The sequence below is a fragment of the Marmota monax genome, unplaced genomic scaffold, assembly GCF_021218885.2.
Source record: "Marmota monax isolate L192 unplaced genomic scaffold, Marmota_monax_Labrador192_F-V1.1 WCK01_AAM20220418_F8-fsc00002, whole genome shotgun sequence".
Taxonomy (NCBI): Eukaryota; Metazoa; Chordata; class Mammalia; order Rodentia; family Sciuridae; genus Marmota; species Marmota monax.
Genome location: NW_026693571.1, coordinates 8,764,638 through 8,786,480, shown reverse-complemented (window position 1 = coordinate 8,786,480; position 21,843 = coordinate 8,764,638). Strand labels below are relative to the sequence as shown.

At 36.6% G+C, this 21,843-nt stretch overlaps 1 protein-coding gene across 4 annotated transcripts in view; it reads left to right on the top strand.

Moving 5' to 3' along the window:
• The window catches only part of Sec24b (SEC24 homolog B, COPII coat complex component), a 94,321-nt gene that overhangs the window by 29,006 nt on the left and 43,472 nt on the right, over positions 1-21,843 (top strand). For 2 of the 4 annotated variants that reach the window (XM_046459027.2, XM_046459025.2), the window contains exons 3-4: positions 7,589-7,762; positions 17,087-17,191. In XM_046459027.2, the coding sequence (XP_046314983.1) occupies positions 7,589-7,762; positions 17,087-17,191 (279 nt within the window). The remainder of the gene's footprint in view (positions 1-7,588; positions 7,763-17,086; positions 17,192-21,843) is intronic. The other 2 variants (XM_046459029.2, XM_046459028.2) reach the window with 1 other exon arrangement.

Genomic DNA, 21,843 nt, shown 5'->3' with positions numbered 1-21,843 from the left:
ACTGCTTGCGTATCTTTCCTGCAGGTGCGGGCGGCGGCTCTGCTCTCTCCTTATTCCAATTGGGGTGTCGTGGCTACCACGCCAGCAGGTCACTGGGCCTGTTCTGGGAGCTGGTGGCGGCTCTGTTCTGCCCCTACTCCAATTGGGGTGACGAGTGTACCACGCCGGCAGGCCACCGGGCCTGATCCGCCGGTCGGTTGCAGGTTTTCCTACCCTGCAGGCGCGGGCGGCAGCTCTACTCTGCCCCTACTCCAAATGGGGTGACGTGTCTGTCGTACCGGCAGGCCACTGGGCCTGTCCCGCTGGTCGGTCGCAGATCTGCCCACCTTTCGGGCACGGGTGGAGGCTCTGCTCTGCCCCTACTCCAATTGGGGTGTCGTGACTACCCCGCCTGCAGGACGCTGGGCCTGTTCCTGGCAAGGGAGGCGACTCTGCTCTGTCACTACTCCAATTAGGGTGGTGTTTGTACCACGCCGGCAGGCTCCTGGGCCTGATCCGCAGGTCTGTTGTAGGTCTGCCTACCTTGAAGGCGCGGGCGGCGGATCTGCCCTGCCCCTCCTACCACGCCTGCGGACCCCTGGGCCTGATCTGCAGGTTGATCACTGGTCTGCTCACCCTGCGGGCATGGGTGGCGGTTCCGCTCCGCCCCCACTCCAATTGGGGTCACGTGACCACCACACCGGCAGGGCCTGATCCGGGCGTGGGAGAAGGATCTGCTCTGCCCCTACTCGAGTTGGGATGATGTGTGTACCACACTGGCAGGCCACTGGGCCTGACCCGCCAGGCTGTCACAGGTCTGTTTACCTTGCAAGCGCGAAGGGCGGCTCTGCCCTGCCCCTCCTACCACGCCCATGTACTACTGGGTCATGGGTCTGCCCACCTGGCGGGTGTGGGTGGCGGCTCCGCTCCGCCCCCTCTCCAATTGGGGTCACGTGGTCACCACGCTGGCGAGCCACTGGGCCTGCTCCGGGGGCTGGTGGCGGCCCGGCTCCTTCCCTCTGGCTCGAGGACAAATTGCGGAGACTCGGGTGACTGAGCCTCACCCCCCTTACCAGGAGACCAACTGCTTATGTCACCGCTGGTATTGATGAAGATCTCTCCTCCACCGCTTTCTGCTGACATCAGATCTCTGCCATGTTGGTATCCTATGCGAATGGCAGCATTTCGTTCCCCTTGCCGGGCAACCCAAGCAACGGGTGAGTCCTGACCGGCCCTCAGCAGGACCCGGACCGAGACGCAGTTTCCGCGGGCTCCTAGCCCCGGTCCAGGGAAGTTCCGGGAGCCGGAACTCGGCCGCTCCGTGCTCGGTGTAAGCTCCTATAAGTGTAAGCTCCAAGAAGCAGTCCCCGCGGGCTCAGTTCCGGGAGCCGGAATTCGGCTTCTTAGTGCTTGGTGTTTGCTCTGATAGTAGCAGGGTCCAAGAAGCAGCCTCCGCAGCCCTGAGCCAGGGCGGTTCCGGGACGGTTCCGGGAGCCGGAACTCGGCCGCCCCACGCTTGGTGTTCACTCCGATAAGATCAGATTTTAAGAAGCACCCAGGCGCTGAACCCTAGCAATCTGTCTGCAAGCCGCAGGCGAATTGCAGCCTGAAATTACCTGTTCTATGGCTGAATGAGCTGCGGTCAGTCAAAAACAGGTATGGTGACGTCAGTTTACCAACATGGTGGCTGCTGGCCTCCTCTGTGGTCTGACCGGTGTGGAGAACCGAGATGGACCGCTTCCTTCCCCGTCTCTAACCCAGAATTCAGCCCTGAGTGCGGTGCTTGCGCGGCTGGCAGAAACTGCAGCACTGTAACCCTGCGTCTCTATCCCAGCGCGCGTTGCAGACTCTAGCCGCGGGGCGATTTGCTGAATAAGCAGTTTTACCCTCCGTGCGACAAACCTCTCGAGTTTGAGTCCCCGTAGCCGATCCTCGTGCGATGGAAATCCTTCCTCCAGGTTCCGGCGCACCCCACTATTGCTGGAAATTCCTAACAAGATATCTTTTAGCCGTCCTGACTTGTCATACTCCCACACAGTGAAGCAGCACACGGGGGTAATGCACTCCCCTCGCCGCCATCTTCCTTCCCCCTCCCCAAGTAGGTCAGCTCTTTTTTAATATTTATTTTGAAATAGGGGCTCACTAATTTGCCCAGGCTAGCCTTGAATTTGTGATCCTTTTGCTTCAGCCTCCGCAGTAGCTGGGATTACAGGGATGTGATGCCACTTGTCTTTTTTTTTTTTAGTTGTAGTTGGACACAATATCTTTATTTTATCTATTTATTTTTATGTGGTACTGAGGATCAAATCTTGCGCCTTGCACCTGCTAAGTGGGTCAGCTCTACCGCTGACCCTCTACCCCAGTCCCCCCACTTGTCTTTTGAAGAAAGCCTATTAATGCATTGTAATTCAGCACTATAATTTCAGATTATTTTATTAAAAAGTCTACTTCAAATATGTGTGTTTGGGTGCTGTGTTTAGTTGTTAACTTGGGCCAAATTTTTAACTAGTGTTTAAAAGGTGTCATTTCATTAGGCCATTTTAAAATAGTCAACTGTCCCTATATGGGACTCTCTAGTACAATCAAATAATCTAGTACAGAATTTCTTTTTAAAGTTTGAGGTGGAATTGCTTGATACTTGAGTGTGTGACTTTAGGATATAAAGATTACCCCCCTATTTTTTGTGATACTACAGATTGAAACCAGAGGCACTCTACCTCAGCTACAATCTCAGTTCCTTTTTTTATTTTTATTTTTTTGAAATAGGGTCCTGCTAAGTTGCTAACACTAGCCACAAACTTATTATTCTACTGTCTCAGCCTCCTGAGTTTCTGCGATTACGGGCATGTGTCAGCATGCCAGTTCATAATGTTAGCCATTTTTGACAAGCTAAATAAATACCAGAACTTTGTAAACTAATTTAATATCATTCTCTTTAGTTTATTTTTAGTATCTCTTTGTTTTGAAAAGCACATAATTTAAAAAATTAACAAGATAAATTTTGTTGCCAAGATGTAGAATTTTACCAGAAAAATTATGTTGATTAAAATAAATTATTTTGAAATTTTTTCTTAATAAAATTGCATATGGATAGCATAATTATAAAATTTATAGTGTCTGACTGATGTCAATGTACTATGCACAGAAAACATTCATAAAGTTTTTGTTTAAAAATAATAAACATTTATATAATCTATGTATAAAAGTCCACTATATACATGACACTAAGATACAGTCATCGATGTTAATATTATATTCATTATCTCTAATTGATGATATACCTGAGGAAAAGCAAAATAAATACTGTGTAGGAGATAATTATCTGGACAAAGAAAGAAATTAGAAATAAATAAGTTAGGAAAAAAATTAGGCTCATTGGGGAAATGTTCATGAAAAATAGAAATAGTAGAGCATAAGATGTTATTTTTAGCTTTGGAAATTGGTGAGATTGTAGAGAGTGAGATCGGAGTGACATAATTTTGCTCCTTCAGAGTCCTATTCTTTCAGTTTTTCTAAGCTACTATTAAACCTTCTTATGTCTTCTCAACTTGGTTCCTAGCACTCCTAAATTTTTCTACACATAGTCCTCCAAGCTTAGACGATGAGTGAGATCCATCTTCATGTTCACTTCCTGCAGAATTTGGATTTATCATTCTCCCTTCTTCTGTGTGTCAGTTTCTCAGTTTCTCTTGTGCTGTGAGATTGAATAGGTGAATAGGTGGGAGGAATCAATGGAGGAAAAATTTATTCTTGGTCCAGTCTGTAGCCATCAGAGGTTTATAAACAAGATGATACCACTGTCAGATTTGTGTTTCAAACTTTCTTCTATGAGTAGGGTGGTATGATGCGTAGAGGAGAAAGAATCTAGAGCTGGAAGACAAGCTAGAAGGAATTACTACAGTTATTCAGATGGAGCATGACAATTTGGTCTGGGAATGGTTTAGACTAAGGACAGATCACAGAGATGACCTCAAAGATTTGTTGATATAGTTTATGAAGAAAATGGAAGAATAAAAGGTGACTTAAAATTTCTCTTAAAGAATTTGAATGAGTGGTAGTACTATTAACTGAGAATTTATTTAATCTCTCCTAGTTCCTAAAGAATTTTAATCATAAGTACTTAAAATAGGGTTTATTTTTTGGTGTTAAGGAGTATTCTTTTGAGATGTTGGCCAGATATCTAATCCTCATATATTACGTATGAGGGTTAGAATTCTAAGTAAATTTATAAAGAACTAAGGAGCTACTAAGTAAAGAACCACCTTAGTTATGAGAAAAAGACAAGATTTATTCTTAAATCACGATTTCTTTCTCAGAATACCCCATAAACGAAACAGTACTTCAGCAATTCACTTTGCATAGTGCCAGTTTTATATATTGTTATTCTGTCAAATTCCCTTTATGAAAGGAGCAACTTCTTGTTGGTATGTTTTTCTCCTTAATGTTGGTAGGTCTTATCTCCATCCAGCAAATGTTTGAAAGCCAACTATGTGCCAGGGTTTTTCTAGTGTTGGGAGGTAAAATAGTAAAAAGACTTGATTTACTTCCCACTTGGGGAAGTAAACATTATTTTGATGCACAAGTCAATATAAAATGGCCATTAAGTGATGTGAAGCAGGGGTTTATCGTACTAAGAGCTAACTTTAGGTGCATTTTGCCTGTTAGTCATGAAACTTAAGGAAGTTTTCTGAGGAATCGATGTTTTAGCTGTAATCCTAGGGTTCAGTTCACCATGTAATAAAATAAATTGCAGGTGAATAATACTTAAATGTAAAAAGGTAAAGCTCTATAATTCTTCAGAGAAAATATAGGAGATTATTGCTAGAGCCTTGGAATAGGGAAAGATTTCTTAGATAATATGATAGCCATAAAGGGTAAATATGATAAAGTCAACAACAAAAAAATGAAAAGACAAGCTGTGAAATGGGAGAAAAAACAACTTATACTTTTTTTCCGGAATATACAAATGACATACAAATTAATATAGAAAAGACAACAAACAATAGAAATATACATGAACAGGCATTTTCATAGAAGATGAAATGAAACATACTCAACTTTAATAATTGGAGGAAAGCAAATTAAAACGAGCATGGGCTGTCTTATACTTGGTATCAGATTGGTAAGAATTTGAAAGTCTGACCATACTAAGGGATGGGAAGTAATAGCAAACTCTTAGACACTGTTGATAGGAGGGTATATTGGTCAGTATTTTAGGAACACTTGACATAGTGAAATGGAAAATAACCCCACCCTAAAACACAGCTGTCCCTCTTCTGTATACTCAGGAGGAATCCTCTTCAAACTTTGTGCATGTGAATTACCTGAGGTCTTATTAAAGTGCAGGTGTTGATTTACTTGATTCACTGGGTCTAGTACCATCTGACTGAAAATTCTAAAAATTCTACATGTCTAACAAGCTTCTGTGTGAAGTGTTGCTAATCCACAGATCACATTTTGATAGGAAAGCCCGAGAGCACACTTCTTACTTTAGATGTATAGCACGTATGGCAAATAACATGCTTAGTGCATGGGGTTAAAGAGACTGATCTGCTTTCTAGGATGAAAGCCTCATTTCCCACAAGCTGCCCACAGAGCTTAAAGATTCAGTGTTTCTTCTGCACACCTCCACCTATTCAAGCCACAGCGTATACACACAGAAACTGTGGTAGAGAAACTTGCACATCTGCACTAGGGACTTGGTTCACTGCTGTGCTGTATGAAAACAAAAAGTTGGAAACAACCTAAAAGCCTTTTATAGTGGAATGGATAAATATGTTTTTTGCAGTGGACTTCTGAACACGAGTGAAAATGATGAAATAGAGTTATATTTATTAATTCAAATGAATCCCAGAAATATAACATCGGAAGTCTTAGAGGAATACATGCAGTATGCTATTGTTATAAAGTTAAAAAGCAAGCAGAAATAATGTTTAGGGATAGCTGTATGTGTGGCAAATTATTTACAAAGTAAAGCAAAGAACAGTAACCAGTTCGGGGCGGTGGGGTCAGGGCATTCCTTGTATGAGGAGCATACTGAGAACTTCAATAGAATTGGGAATGTTTTATCTTCAGAGTTGGATGTTAAGTTAGGAATATTTCTTTTATATGCTTTGATAGACATGTGGAAATATATATGTGTGTGTGTATATATATTTACACGTGTAGGTACATACATCTAATTATACGTGATTACATCTTAGTTTGATCTTGCATGCTCTTAAATATTTTAATCTGCCTGTTACACTTAAAGTTTTAATGATACCAGTTATCCATCTCTGGTTTAAAACAATAGTGATGTAATTTTTCAGTGTTCTGCAGGTTGGCTGGGCAGTTCCTCTGCTGGTTTTTCCTAAGTTCCCTCTTGTGTCTTCACTTAGCTGGAGGGTTCACTAGGCTAGATCCTAGATGGCTTCCTTTACAAGTCTAGCATTGGTACCTACTCTTTACTGGGGCACTCACATTTTTTTTTCCATGTGACTAGATCATCTTCCTTATGTGATGGTCTGTACAGCATTTTAGCAGCAGAAAAGCTGGAAGTCCTCTTGAAATAAGGTTGGGACCGCACAGTTTTACTCCTGTAACATTCTGTGGAGTAAAGCCAGTCACGAGGTTAGCTCCAACAGACTCCGCCTTGATGAAAGGAATTGCACTATATTGTGACAATGTTTTCAGTTTCCCATAATGACAGTCTTCCTAACTAAAATTGGTGAAGCAATCTGCATATTTAGACTACCTTCTAACCTCCTTTTCTCTTTCTCCTACATATTTTTTATGAAATATAAACATTTTGTTCTGTCACCACATTCCTATATTGTTTCAGTCTCAGACCTAAATTTGTTTACATATATACATCATCTTTATATGTACATACATATGTGCATTTATATTTATGCATACAGATACACATATATGTGTGCTTTTATTCAATATATAGTTACTACTTACCACTACTCTTTTACCATGGGTTTTTCAGTTATCTCTTGGTTGGGCTGTCTTAAAGATTACCCTAAAGGTCAGTGTTTTTCATCTAGGGACAATAATTTTGCCCCCTTAGTAGACATTTGGTAATCTGAACTATTGCAAAAGCTACTATGAATTAAGTGTACTTCATTCCAGAAGCCCAATCTAGTGCTATGGTGAAGCCCTTACTTTGGTGCATGTGAAATAAGGCATCTGGTTAGAAAGACAACTGAGAAGTGGCAGTTTACAATGCAAAATGAAATCTGAGCTAATGCTAGATGGATTTATGGATTTCAGAGAACATATTACTGCTGTAAACTTTATTCATTTTCTTACCTGAGACACCATTGTAGAGTACACTAATTTTTAGTGTACTAATGGTTCATTAGTTAAAGAAAAGGTGTTTGGGGTTCATTTTCTTTAAGAATGTAAGGAAACTTGGGCAATGTTTTAGGAAAATTGCCATTAAAAATTATTAAAACATTTGGTGAATTTTGAAAAGCTGTTGTTTGGACCACCTTCTTTTCTAAATAATACAAGGTATTTTCTACAAAACTTCAAAAACTCACTAACTGTATTTTGTTAGTAAATTTGCTTTAATATATTTCAAGTTGTTGCTGTGGATAAAATAGTATGTTGTCTTCAGTTGCAGATTCTCTATCCTGTGCTGTTATGCAAAATGTCCAGCCTCGAAAGTCCAGCCCAGTAGTATCCACTGTATTGTCAGGAGCCTCATCAACAAGAATGCCTTCTGCTGCAAAGCACCCAACAGAACCTGTGGCCCCAGTTACTCAGCCATCAGAGCTATTACAGCAGAAAGGTATTTGAGAAATTTGTTATTCAAATGGCTGATTTTAAAAAGTCAAACTATAACCATAATTTATAGAATACGTATTTAAAGAAAAATAATTTATAATCTCAACCCAGGCCCAACTTTTGCATATCAACTTCCAGTTTCTCTTTATGATGATGTATTTTACATAATTAGAATCATACCATTTTGTGTTTTGCTTTTACATTTATTAAATTATTCAGTTCTTCATATATATTTTTTAGCCATATTCATGACTAATAACCCATTATGTTGATATATTAGGATTTACTAATTCATCGTTCTATCATGTGATATTTTTCCTTTTTTTTCCCTTAAGGTTGGTACAAGTGACAGGCAATAAAATGTGTTGATTCTGTTTCTACACATACTCTTTTCTTTTGGAAGGTTTTTTTGGTCACTTTCTATCTAGCTAAAATTCCAGAGTATTGATGTTTCAGGTTAATATGCTCTATTTTTCATTTGATCAAAGGTGAAATGCTCTATTTTTCCTTTGACCAGATATTTTCAGGAATCTCTAGTTTGTATTTCCAGAGCAACCATTATAGTATTTTAAGGACTATTTTATGTAATGACAGCTTCCAGCCTTGATTATGAAGAACCCTTCTATTATATTCTGAAACTCAAAAAAAGAAAAAGCATCATAAATTTGTAGGTTGATCTTGCTGCTTGTATCTGTGAAGTGTTTATGTGGTCAAAAGAGGTCTTTCCATCAATCAGATTATACATTATACGTTTTCTTATTTGGTTTTAAAGGAAAACCAACTGCAATACAAAAAAAATGTTTATTGATTCCCAAAGTCAGTGCTTGTACTGGAAATAGAATCTAGTTTTTATAACCATTCATCTTCAAAGTAAAGGGCTGGTAGGAATATTTTGCTTATAATGAGTAGACAAACCTTGAGGGTAGATAAAAACCCTAAGTAAATGAGTGGTGTTTTTTTTCCATATCTTTCTTGAATATTGATGGCTGTCTCCTACTTCTTAAATATTTCTCCTTTTGACTCTTTACATTGTTCCTTCCAATTTCTTTCCATCTACTGTATTTTCTTTTTGACCATCTCACTTTAAATGCCATCTGATCATCTTACTATAATTATCATTTTGTAAAACAGTCTACCACTTAACTGTCACAATTATATTTCTTTTTTTAGTAGAAAATAGATTTGGAGAAGGAGCTACCATTTATTGAGCACTTACGTTCCAGATTCTTTGTAATTATCATCTCATTAATCCCTATATTAATCCATTGACATAGATATACCTGATTAACAGATGAAAAAGCAAAATTCACAGAGTTTAAGTACCATGCCCATGTCTATAGTTTAATAACTAGTACAGCAAAAGATTTCTAGGCAAGTCTTCTACCCCTGAGTTATACTCACAACTAAGATTTTTAACTCAAACTTCTCTATCTTGTGTTCTTTAAATGTGGCTGGAATATTGTTGTTGTTGGCTATTGACAAACTCTTGATTTACTTAAAATTCTTGCTTGAGTAAGAGAAAATAATACTGGAGACATGTGAACTGTAGCTTTTATTCTTCCTTTTTCTTAAGTAGGAGCTTGGCCTCTTAATGTGCTCTTTTTCTTTGGATATCTGCATATATAAGCTACAATGAATGATTGTTCAAGTTGCAGTCTTCATGAATGGAGCCCCTAGGAATTGTGCAGTGTACCATCAGCATAGGGTATGGCCTAATCTGACTACTAAAATATTAATATAATTTGCCCTCTGTAGTCTCAGTTCTGTATCTGCAGATTTAATCAACCACAGATAGAAACTATTCAGAAAAGATATGTATCTATACTAAATATACTATACTTTTTTTCCTTGTCATTCTTTCTTTTTTTTTTTTCTTTTCCTTTTTAGATATACATGACAGACAGAGTGTATTTGACACATACATACATGGAGTATAACTTCCCATTCTTGTGGTTGTACATGATGTGGAGTTACACTGGTCGTGTATTTGTATATGAACTTACAAAAGTTATGTCTTTTTTGTTCCTATCGCTCCCCCTTCCCTTTCTTGTTATTATTTGTAAGTATTATTTCTGAGTATTCTTAGGTATTAACATAATCTAAAGAGAATTTAAAGTATATAGGAAGTTGTGCATAGATTATATGTAAATAAGATACCATTTCCTATAAGGAACTTTAGCATGCATGGTTTTTTATATCACTGACAGGGGGTGCTCCTAAAAACAAATTCCTGCAGACACAAAGGGACAACTGTACTTAAAACAGTCATTTTATCTTTTAGTTTAGTTGAGTTGTTCTCCCAAAACAACATTTTTTTTTACCATTATTTAGAGGGGAGACTTCACATGTTTACTTGAGTATCACTTAAAAAAAATCTTGCAAAACTACTTAACTACTTGAACAATTTTCAGATAGTCATCTATTTTTTTTTTATCAAAAATGTAAGTAGTTTCAGTTAAGCAATTTTGTTGACTTTTAAAACGTATCTACTGAAATGATATCCACCATCATCTTTATAAAAGTACCCTAATGAACTCTTCTTTAACATTTATATTTTTTCCTTTTTTAAAAAAATTCTTATCCCTTTCCCTGAATATAATCGTATATTATTGAGCCAGAAACTCTTTTATCATTCTGTTACATTCTGCCACAATATATAAATTGAAATTTAAAAATCTGCTTCATTTTCTATGAACATAAGTCTCTAAATATTATGATTTTTTCTTTTGGATTAAGCTGTCATTATAATTTTTATCATATAGTTGATTCTAACAGTCTAAACATCATGAGTTTTGATATTATTAATTATTTATATTTTTATTGGAAATACATCCTTCAGTGAGATGAATGGCCCTCCCCAGTCTCCACCAGAGCTTTGTATCTGGGTTAATATGATTTGTTGTTAGAATAGATAGGGTTCAGATTAACTTCATTCCTAGTTTACATGTTTATACATATAATTAATTAATAAGAAACTTTGTTCATATAAATAAGAATGGTATTGGAAGACTTTTTCATATTTTTAATCTCTTTAGTATTCTAAGTTACATGTCAGAAATTGTCATTTGTTAGATTTTATTTTCCAAGTTGTAGATAGTAGTTAATGTTATTGTTATTTTCATGTAACAATTTAAAGTTTATAAATGCCTTTAATATTTTTTATTTTGTTTGCTCATCACATGAAACAGGCAAATTACATTTTGTCTTCCACTTTTTCTTTGGTTACACTTTGGACTGAACCCAGGGTGCTCTATGACTAAGCTAGCCCTTCTTATTTTTTATTTTGAGACAGGGTCTCACTATGCTGCACAGACTGGCTGTGAATTTGGAATCCTCCTGCCTCGGCTTCCAGAGCAGCCAGGATTACAGGTCTTTTATAAATGAGGAAACTAAAGTTTAGAGAGATTAGGTGTCTTTCCCAAAGACATCTAGACTTTCTGCGAGGTTGCCAACACTCAACATAGACCTTGTGCCTCTAAACCCAGTGTTCCTTTTCCTCTATCAGCAGTTACTCAGAATATTGAGAATTTTTTACACACTTTGCTGATCTAATATCCTACCATGTTCTTTCATTACATTTTATCAAAATAATCAAGCTGTGATGTAGGTCATTTATTTTTTGGATGCTGTATCTGTATAACCTAGTTGGCGAAAGCATTTCTCAAAACGTGTCAAAACATACTGCTAGTTTTACCTTCTGGTAAATTTTTTTTTGTTGTTAAAAGGATATAGAAAGTATTAAGTATCTTATAAATATATTAAAGTGAGAATTATACTTTAATTTGTACTATATTATATTTACAATATTATTTAATGTAGTTCATTATTAGTATTACTAATAGTATGTTATTTATACTATATTACAAATATTTTATGATAAGATAGGTTGTGAAGTACTTTCTTGTATATTTCTCATTGACTCTGAAAGAAATCCTATGGGATCTGTCTTTTCTTTGCAGTGCTAGGGATTGAGTCCAGGACCTCTCAAATGCTTGGCAGGTGCTGTACTACAGTACCTTTGCCCTCATAGGATCTTTATCTATAGAGTTTTACCCATGTATTTTGAAAAAAAATGATAGTCCTGGAAAATATTCTATTTTATTTTATTTTTATACTAGAGATTGGACCCAGGGCTTCGTGCATGCTAGGCAAGTACTCTCACTGAGTGACATTTCAAGCACTTTTTGTTGTGGTGGTAGTTGTTCTTTTTTGAGACATGGTTTCACTAAGTTGCTCAAACTTCCATGAGTTTGCATTTCTCCTGTCTCAGCCTCACAAATAGCTCTCTCTGCTTATTTTAAAAGAATTATCATTACTAAGTGCCCTGTGAACTCCTCAGGTTGGAAGACTCCTCCACCCTTTACTAATGACTTGCCCTAGGGATGAGTATTAAGAATAGTAGAAAATAATTGTTTAATTAAATATACACAAAACCATGTTAAGGTTTAGCAATGATAATAGCTAATACTTGCATAGTATTTAGTGTATGCCAGGTACCATGTCTAATCATTTGAAATATGTTAACTCATTTAATCCTTACAACAACCATTTGGGGTACTTATTATTCCATTTTACAGATGATGTAAGTGAAGGACAGAGAGGGTGATGACTTTCTTAGAACATATCAAAGGACATACATCTAATAGGTAGTAGAACGTGGAATTGAATCCAGAGTTTCCATATTTATCTGCATTGTCATGTTGCTTCTCGCGTATTCTTTTTTTAAATGTATACTTATTTTTTAGTTGTAGATGGTAGAAACAATATCTTTATTTCATTTTTATGTGGTGCTGAGGATGTAACCCAGTGCCTCATGCATGCTAGGCAAGCACTATACCACCGAGCCACAACCCAGCCACTCATATTGCTTCTCTTTTCATTATTTCTTACTGTCTTATGCTTTGTTCTCACCAGGCTCTTTCAAAAGCAGTGGATTCTTTGACAGTAGTGGTCTGGGTCTGCATAAAGGCAGAATTATTAACTAAATAGATTTATCATTTCTTTATCACAGCACTTTTCATATTTCTGAATTAAGAATATCCTAGTGAGAATCAGTCCTGTTTCTAACATATTTCACCCATAACTGAAATGTGTCTTTCAAAGTTTTTAAAAAAAGCCATTAGGTTTTTGGGATTCCTTGGTCAACTATTGAAGGAAGGAGGAGGCTTTCCTTTTAGTGCTTGATAGGTTTTATATCTCAGGGCAACATGTCACAGTGAGATTTAGGTAAGTTTTCTGTGTGAAGTGAGAGAAAGGTTATTGTCCACACAGATATTTTTTAAGTGAATACATTTAGGAAAGAGAAGGCTTACAGATACTGATATCTGAAAATTGATTCCTATAAAGCCATTCTTTTGTGGGAACCCTTGAAAAGCCTTCTAGTATATGTACCTAGCTTGAAGACCAGCTTAGGAAAAATAACAGTTGCTCCAGACTCTTAAATAAACCAGCCTCCACAGGGATTTGTTCTCTTAAGACCAGTTTTGATTTATTCCCAATGTGGCTGTATCTAGGGAACAGTGAAGATATCTTTTTTTTATTAAGCAGTCCTAAAGGATGTGGTCTTATAGAGAATTTTGCCTCAGGGTGCTTTAATAGCAGGTAGTTTAATCTGGATGTCCTTTTTAGTATCACACCCTCATACCCCATACTCGGATTGAACCCAGGGCCTTGTGCATTCTGCAAGCTCTCTACCACTGAGCTACAGTCCAACCCCCAATAATTGAGGGTGTGATGTTTATAATTTTTCTTCTTCTTCTTTTTTTTTTTTTTGAGAAGGGGGTGTTTTTTAAAATTCTGGAGGGTGTTAATAACAGAGCTCTTTGTTGTGTTAGATTCTATGAAATGTTTCTTGACTCTTATTTTACTAGATTCATACCTTAGAATCTCTGATTAAGACAGAATGAATCAGGGTACAGCATTCACTTTCCCTTTGATCCTAGGGACATTCAGTATCCCTTTGATACTAGGTATTCCATGCATGTTTCTACAGGGGGTTCTAGACTGAGCTTGGAAGAAGACCTCATATATTTGATCTGAATCTTATGCATAAGGAGCATCTGAGTATGAGGAAAGTGTCATAATCATTTATGTATTATAGAGTAGATGACATGGCTGTCCACCGTTTTGTGGCTACAACTCCCCATTTGCTGCACATAACCTAGAGGAGGGCACTTAAATATGAATTGATTATTATTCTGGATCTCTTGCCATTCCTCTGTGGGTTAACTAATGCGTTATATTCTTGTCCTGTGAATATTCCCAAACTGTTAGCAAAGTTTACTTGAACCAGCAAAGTAAAGGTAAGCTGAATTGTGAGCTTGTTAAGAGTCATGGGCTGAACTCTTGATGCTTTAATATCCAGCACCTCTCAAAACAGATGTTACCTTTTTTCATGAAAGGAAAAGTTGGGTATGTTGTGTGACAGTCTGTTAATCTAATACCACGGTACAGTCTAAAATTATTCTATACTGAGAAATATTACTCTTATTCTAGGTTTGTTTCAGTGTGTTAAGTAGTAGCTGTGTAAAATTTTTAAAAATCATTAGGCATTGGATATTTTTCTGATATTAGTTGAAATTAATCTTTTTTTTTCTTATTCAGTAAATCTGGAGGAAAATATTTATTTCATCATACATATGTAAACCTGCCCTGTACTTTGGCACATTTAATTAGTCAGTAGTCAGTCATAAAAAGAGTATATTCTCTTCTGAGTTTTCTGTTGGTTGTTGGTCTTTCTTAGCTTAGTATAGTGAACAAAATTTCTTCTTATTATATAAATTACACACATGTTTATCTTTTAAAGTGCAGTGTGGCCAGGTGCAGTGGCTAATGTCTGTAATCCCAGCTGCTTGGGAGGCTGAGGCAGGAGGATTGCAAGTTTAAAGCCAGCTTCAGCAAAAAACGAGGCTCTAAGTAATTCAATGAGACCCTGTCTCTAAATAAAATACAAAACAGGGCTGGAGATGTGGCTCAGTGGTTGTGTGCCCCTGAGTTTAATTAATGGTATCCAAAAATTATAAAGTGCATTATTATTATTATTATTTTAGTGTGGGTGGACACAATATCTTCATTTTTATTTGTTTACTTTTATGTGGTGCTGAGGATTGAACCCAGGGCCTCACGCATGGAGGCAAGCGCTCTTCCACTGAGCTACCACCCCCGCCCTACAGTGCATTATTAACTGCCCCAGTCTGGCTGGGCACCAAATAACTGAGCCACCACACACCTTGTAGATTCAAACAGCAACTCTTTATTCTCAAACTGTCACCGGCACTCTACATGCACGTTCTGGGGAAAATCCACACCTCCACCAGGCTCTGCATCCCAAAATACTCTCTGAATCCCATGAGAACTCAACAGGGAACTAAAGGAGTGGGCGGGCGCCTGAGGCAGCAGGATACACCCTATTCCCAGCAGGGTCCACCTTAAACCTGGACCCACCCTAATCCAGCAGGATCCTCCCTAAACCCAGATCCACCCTGGTCCTTGAGCAGGGTCACTTTCTCATTCATGCAATGTCACTGCAAATGACCTGGGTCCAAGGCAAGCCCATTTCCACAATGGAGAGTCCTCCCTCTAAGCAACATTGGGTAGGCTGACAAAGAAATTGCCATGCATCATTCCTACTTGGCAATGGCTCTCAGCAATTAACAGTATTTTGAGAAAGGTCTTTATTTTTTTTTAAAGGCCTTTTCTAGAAGGATTTTTCTAGAAAACTTATTGATCTAGTTTATCATAAACTTTTTAGTGTATTTAACCTAAAGTCTAATATTAGTCACATTTTCATTTTAACTAGGCTTTTGTTAGAGGAACACGCAACTCTGAATTTGGAAGGTATCAAGTTTGCTTCTTATACTGTGTGAACTTACTTTACATTGAGTTTTATTTCCTCAGATGAATTTGTGATAACTGCTATTTTATCCGTATTAAAAAATATTTCAGCAAAGCTAGCAGATTTTCCATGGCTCTTAATCATATTGGGAGGATCAAAGCTTCACTGATATACAGTTTAACCTTTGCTTTCTTCTAAACTCAAGTTTTACTTGTTAATAGCTTTTTTCTTAAAATAGAGAAGAATTATGTTGTCCATGCTAATCACAAAGGTCACCTGAAGAAACAGTGGAGAGAGTATTTGGGGACAACCTTGTGATTTTGGTGATTATGGCTTTGTTGTACTCCCAGTGTTATGAAGTATTCTTGGAAATCCCCACTAGGTTCCTGGGGTTTTTTTTGTTTTGTTTTTTAAAAGTAGAGCTGTAAGATTTTTATTACAAGCATGTTTGTTCTTTTTTTATGAAGTGTTTTCATTTTTAATTAAGATGAATTTTATTTTCCCCTTAAAAATTTTATGGATCTTAATGTTTTATCTCTTGATTTTACCAAATTAATTAATAAAAATACCCAGTCAACTTTTTTGTTGGGGGGGGGATGGTGGGGAGGTACTGGGAATTGAACCGAGGGGTGCTTTATCACTGACCCATATCCCCAGCCCTTTTTATTTTGAGTTTTGAGACAGGGTCTTGCTAAGTTGCTTAAGACCTTGCTAAATTGCTGAGACTGCCCAATCAACTTTTTAAAAGGGAAATACTATATAGCTACCAGTACCAGTTACGAGCTTTTTCATTAGACTCTGCCTCCTGTTGGTGTAGCTCACACCTACTTCAGACCCACATCTAGGCAATAAAATAACACTGATATGACTGACCACCTTATCTCAGGAAACCCAGTTTTCTGCAATTGTCACACTTGTAAGGCCACAATTAATAAGATTTTTGGCTTTTTTGAGCATCTGCTGTGAACAGAGAACTGTGCTGAATACAGTTCTTTAACTGTCATTCTTTTCCGTTAATGGGAACTGTGTTACCGTCAAGTTGGCATTGGCAGAAGGAAGGTACCAAATATCTGAATGTGTTTTGGATGCTGCACAAATTTAGTTCAGTAGAAATGATCACTGCCCACCAAGAATGCATAGTTCCAAAGGAAGTATACCACAAGAGCCCAATGGTCAAAGAAGGTAAATGTGTATAAAGCTTAGGAAAATTTCCAGAGACGATCATTGCAATTTCCTAAGTATTTTCAGTATAATATGTGGTACTGTTTTCATACTTAAATCAGTTAGTTCATATTAAAGCTGCTTTTACTAAACTGCTTTGCAGAGATTGCCTAACAGTTTTAATTTTGATAATAAATTTGCTAATGTTAATATGCATGCTGTGATGTTCTTTGGAATGTCAGAGTTCTTTCTCACTTTTAATGCAATGTCAAAATTTTATTTCTCGTCTTTCCTGTTGGTTTGACTCTTGTGTTTGTGCTTTCCACTTTACAGGCATGCAGTATGGTGAATATGTTAATAATCAAGCTAGCTCCGCACCAACTCCCTTGTCATCAACTTCCGATGATGAGGAAGAGGAGGAGGAGGATGAGGAAGCAGGTCTGCTTTAGCTTTACACCAGTCTTTGATCTTTTCCTACTCTAGTTTTTTTCTTTTATTTCTATATTCTTAGCCTTTTAAAAAGTGTCTAAAGATTTAACAAGATGAACTTAACTTGGCTTGGGTTATAGAAGGTGGGGTCACTTGAAATAAAGTGTTTATTTAGTTTTTCCTCCTTTGGACATCTTTATCATTTTGTAAGTAATAGGGTTAGATTTCATCATTCATGATTGTGGAGTATTTTCCTCTTTCAGAAATGCATTTCCTCCCTTGTCATGTGCAAAGGAATGAGTCCTGACTCAAGCTCTTGGCTGATGATTGCTATAGCTTCCTTAGAGGAATATGTTTTCTGCTTTGCATGATACTTTGTTCTAATGAAAATGAGCCATATGGATTTTATAATAGTGATAGAGAAAAAGTGTTTTATGATGTCCTCTAGGTCCTTTTTTTATCAAGTATTTAGAAGGTCCACAATTTGTAGTTGTTTTCCTGATCATGAAGTAGTAATTCATATCACAAAGTAGTAGTTCATATCATAAAGTAGTTATGCATATAGTTATGTGTTCCAATCTGTTTAATATCTTTTTCTGCTTGATAGAGAGAACATTGCTGAAAATTAAGCAGTTAATCCCTCTATTAATTTTAACAGTTGTAGACTGACCCAATAAGTGTGATGATCTTTCAAATTACTATATGTAACCATGATTCTCCTATTTTTTTTAATGATGGGAGGCTTTGCTCTATAAACAGTTTGTTTAAGCAGAAATTTCTATTTTCTGTGTATTTTTAAAATATTCATATCTTATTACATGATTTGAGATGGATAAAAACAGAAAGTAGGGGAGTAATTTTTCTTATTTTAAATATATAATTACTCATTTATCTTTCAGAAATTTTTATTTTTTTAAATGTGATTTCGAACTTAATTAAAAGTTGCAAAAAAGATTAAAAGAAACTTTATATACACGTTATGCTGGTAAACCATTTTTGCACCTCTTGGTTTATAATTCTGGATTTTTTTTCTACATCATTTGAAAGTGAGTTGTTGAAAACATTATGAACTTCTCTTTTAGTTAACGTTTTTGTTGCTGTGACTATAAGACCTAACCAGAACAATTTTAGGAGGAAAAGTTTATTTGGGGGCTCAGAGTATTAGAGGTCTCAATCCACGAACAGCAGGCTCCATTCCTCAGGGCTAGAGGTGAGGCAGAACATCATGGGGGAAGAGTGTGGCAGAGGGAAGCAGCTTACATGATGATCAGGAAGCAGAGAGAGAGAGAGAGAGAGAGAGAGAGAGAGACTGACTCCATTCTCCAGAAACAAAATATATACCCCCAAGCCACGCACCAGTTCCTACCTCTTCCAGCCATACCCTACCAGTTCAGTTATCTCTCAGTTAATCCCTATCAGGGATTTCATTTATCCTCTGAACCTTTTTGCATTGTCTCACACGTGAGCTTTTGGGGGACACCTCACATCTAAACCATAACAACCCCTAAGTACAAAAGTGTGTCTTTCCTATTTATAAGGACATGTGTTACATAAGCACAATATAGTTGTCAGGAAATTGCACTGTTAATATAATAATATCTGTCCATAGTCATATCTCAACAGTGTCTCCGTTTGATCATTTATAGCTATTTTAATGGTCCAAGATCCAGTTCATGATCATGCATTGAATTTAGTTGTCATGTCTATTTAGACTTCCACAATCCAGAACAGTTGCTTAGATTTTTATTCTTGACCTTGACATATTTAAAGAATATAGGCGAATTATTTTGTGAAATGTTCCTCAATTTAGATTTGCCTTTCCTCATGATTAGATTTAGATATTGCATTTTTTATGGGATTTTTAAAGTATGTTGTGTTTTCTGTGCATCTTGTCTGAGGCATCAGATGTTAATTTGCTCCCATATTGATGACTTGATCTTCAGTTATGTAGTTTAGGTAATAATCTGCTAGGTTTCTCTACTATAAAGTTAACTACTTTTCCCTCATGAAATTAATAAATAATTTGTGGAGAGATTCTTTGAGGCAGTATAAATATTCTATTCTTTATTAAATTCTCACCCATTTGTTTTGGAATTCAGCTGATGATCTTTAAACTCTGATAGCCCTTATATTGATGAGTTGGATTTGTATTATAAAGAAAAGTCATTGTATCCATTTGGCTAGGAATGGCTCCTTCAAAGTAGCCCTGATATTATTTTCAAATCTTCCTATGAATCTTTGAGCAGTTACTTTAAATGCTTTAAAACCACAGTAGGAATTCCAAACTCATCTTGTGCTTCTCCTGCTGTGATCCTGGAATGAGCCTTTTCTCCAAGTAGTCCTGGTTTCATTCGTGGAGACAGGATTTTAGAAATCAAGATCTGATTGCAACATGTACAAAGCTTGACTGAAATCTCTGCAAAGATAATTGATCAATCAAGAGGTTCTTGTCTTTTTTCACTCCCTGCCATATTTGTAGTGCTGTTTGGGATAAGGAGAGTAAAGAGAAAATGAAGATCATTTTGTGAGTCTCATGCTAGTATTATTATGTATTATCTGCTGCATATGCTTACTCCTTAGTTTGCCCTGTTGAGTGGCTATTATTTTGAAACCTGTTGGTGCTAATAAGGAGCAGCTTAGATATTGTTTATTTTTTTCTCTCAATTTCATGAAATTTGGCTTATGCTTTTTCCATATTTTATGTAAATTATGAGGAACAAAACCCTCAAATTATCTGATTAATTTGAAGTTGGGCAAAACTAGTAAATATATCGGTCTTTTTGTTGACCCACATTGGTTGTTTTTCAGAGGGAGAACAACGGAAGCCTTCTCTAAAAGGTTTAAATCATTCTTTATACTTTTCCTCAACTTCAAGGATTCTGAACTTTTCTTTTGATCTGTTCTATTCCTTGCTTCCTCAAATTTAAGCTTTTTTTTTTTTTTACATATTTTTTCTCCTTCCCCTTTTCTTTCAAGCTATGACATAGAGCCATTAAAAGAATGAGGAAAAAGTTCCTCGTAAGTATTACATTTGTACTTGTCCCCCATTTGGCCTTAGAATTCTTGTTGTCACCATGGTGAAATTAAGTACATCTTGAAATGTGTTGTAAGTCAGGATTGCAAAAAAAAAAAAAAAAAAAAAAAAAAATGCCCCTGTTTATGGGAGGATATGAGTAAATAGTGGGATAATTATAAAAGTAACCATCCATCTGAAACCAGCTTCCACATTGAAAGCCATAGAGGTTGAGAGGTTTCCTAATCTAAAAATCTGAAATCTTCAATACTTCAAAACACAGACCATTTTCACCACCAACATGATGCCACACGTAGAAAATTCTACCTTTACCTCATGACGGTGACACTCAAACCCAGGCCCACTAAAAATATTATTTAAATTATCTTTAGACTGCATAGAAGGTAGACATGAAACATACATGAATTATGTGTTTAGACTTGGGACCCATCCCTAAGATATCTCATCATGTATATGCAAATATGCCACACTCAAAAAAAAAAAAAATAGAAATCTGAAACACTTTGGGTCCCAAGCATTTTGGGTAAGGATTGATTAACCTCTATTTTTGAATGGTATCATAATTCTAAAAAGCAAAGGCCAAAATAGTTTCTGGCTTCTTGAAATGTGTCATAATTCAGGATTGAAAAAAACACTCTTGCATATGAGCGGAAATGATTTTCCACAGGTTTCTGAGAAAAGTTTCACAAAGGATTTGTGATTTGAAGGGATGAATAGGAATAAGCCATGTGGGGAAAGGATATGTGATGTGCATAAATAAGAAAAAATTGGCATATTCAGGACTATGAGGAAGGAGTTTGTTATGGTTTTATCATAAGGTAAAAGGGAGAATGGTACAAGGGTATGTGAGAGATTCAAGTGAAAGACAAGCGTAAGCCAAATCTTGAAGTTCCTGAAGTACAGTGTGGAGTCATTTAGTTAACTCTATTCTTTAGGGCGTGGGAATTAGTGAAAGTATTTTGAAGCATGTTCAGAATGTTAACATAGAAGTTTCATAACGTGCTCTCTTTGTGTTTTTAAATTTACAGTTCTGGTTGGTTTTGGCAGTGATGGCATGGACTAATGAGAATGCATTAATCTAAACAATAAGATCTTATAATTTTTGACTCTGTGTAGTCTAACTTAGTGATTTTTCTGGGTTTATATCTGTACAGTTTCTTTGACATTTTGACAAGTTCTAGGATAGAGCTTTGTACTTAGTCTTTTCTTCAGAAAGTGAATTTTAAAGTAAACTAGCAAATTTAAAATTATTCAACAAATAAATAGAATTACTATTTTCATAAAATTGATATCTTTTAAAAGTTTATTTTATAGCTATGGCATAATTAAAATGGGCAGTATTTTTAATGTTTACATTTTATTTGACATGAAAGAAGCTAAGTAGCATAATTAAGTAGTATTATGATCTTGAAATAATTTGATATATATAAGCAATCTTTTATCTTTGGACATTTTTTCCAAGAATAATTACTTCTTTTTTTTTTAAAATCACTTCTTGATATTTACATCTTGAAAAGTTTTTCTTGAGCAGAATGAGCGACATAAAGTTTTATTGAGATATAATTCATATGGCATAAAATTCAACTGCTTAAATTTTAAAGTTAAGCAGTTTTTAGTATTTCACAAA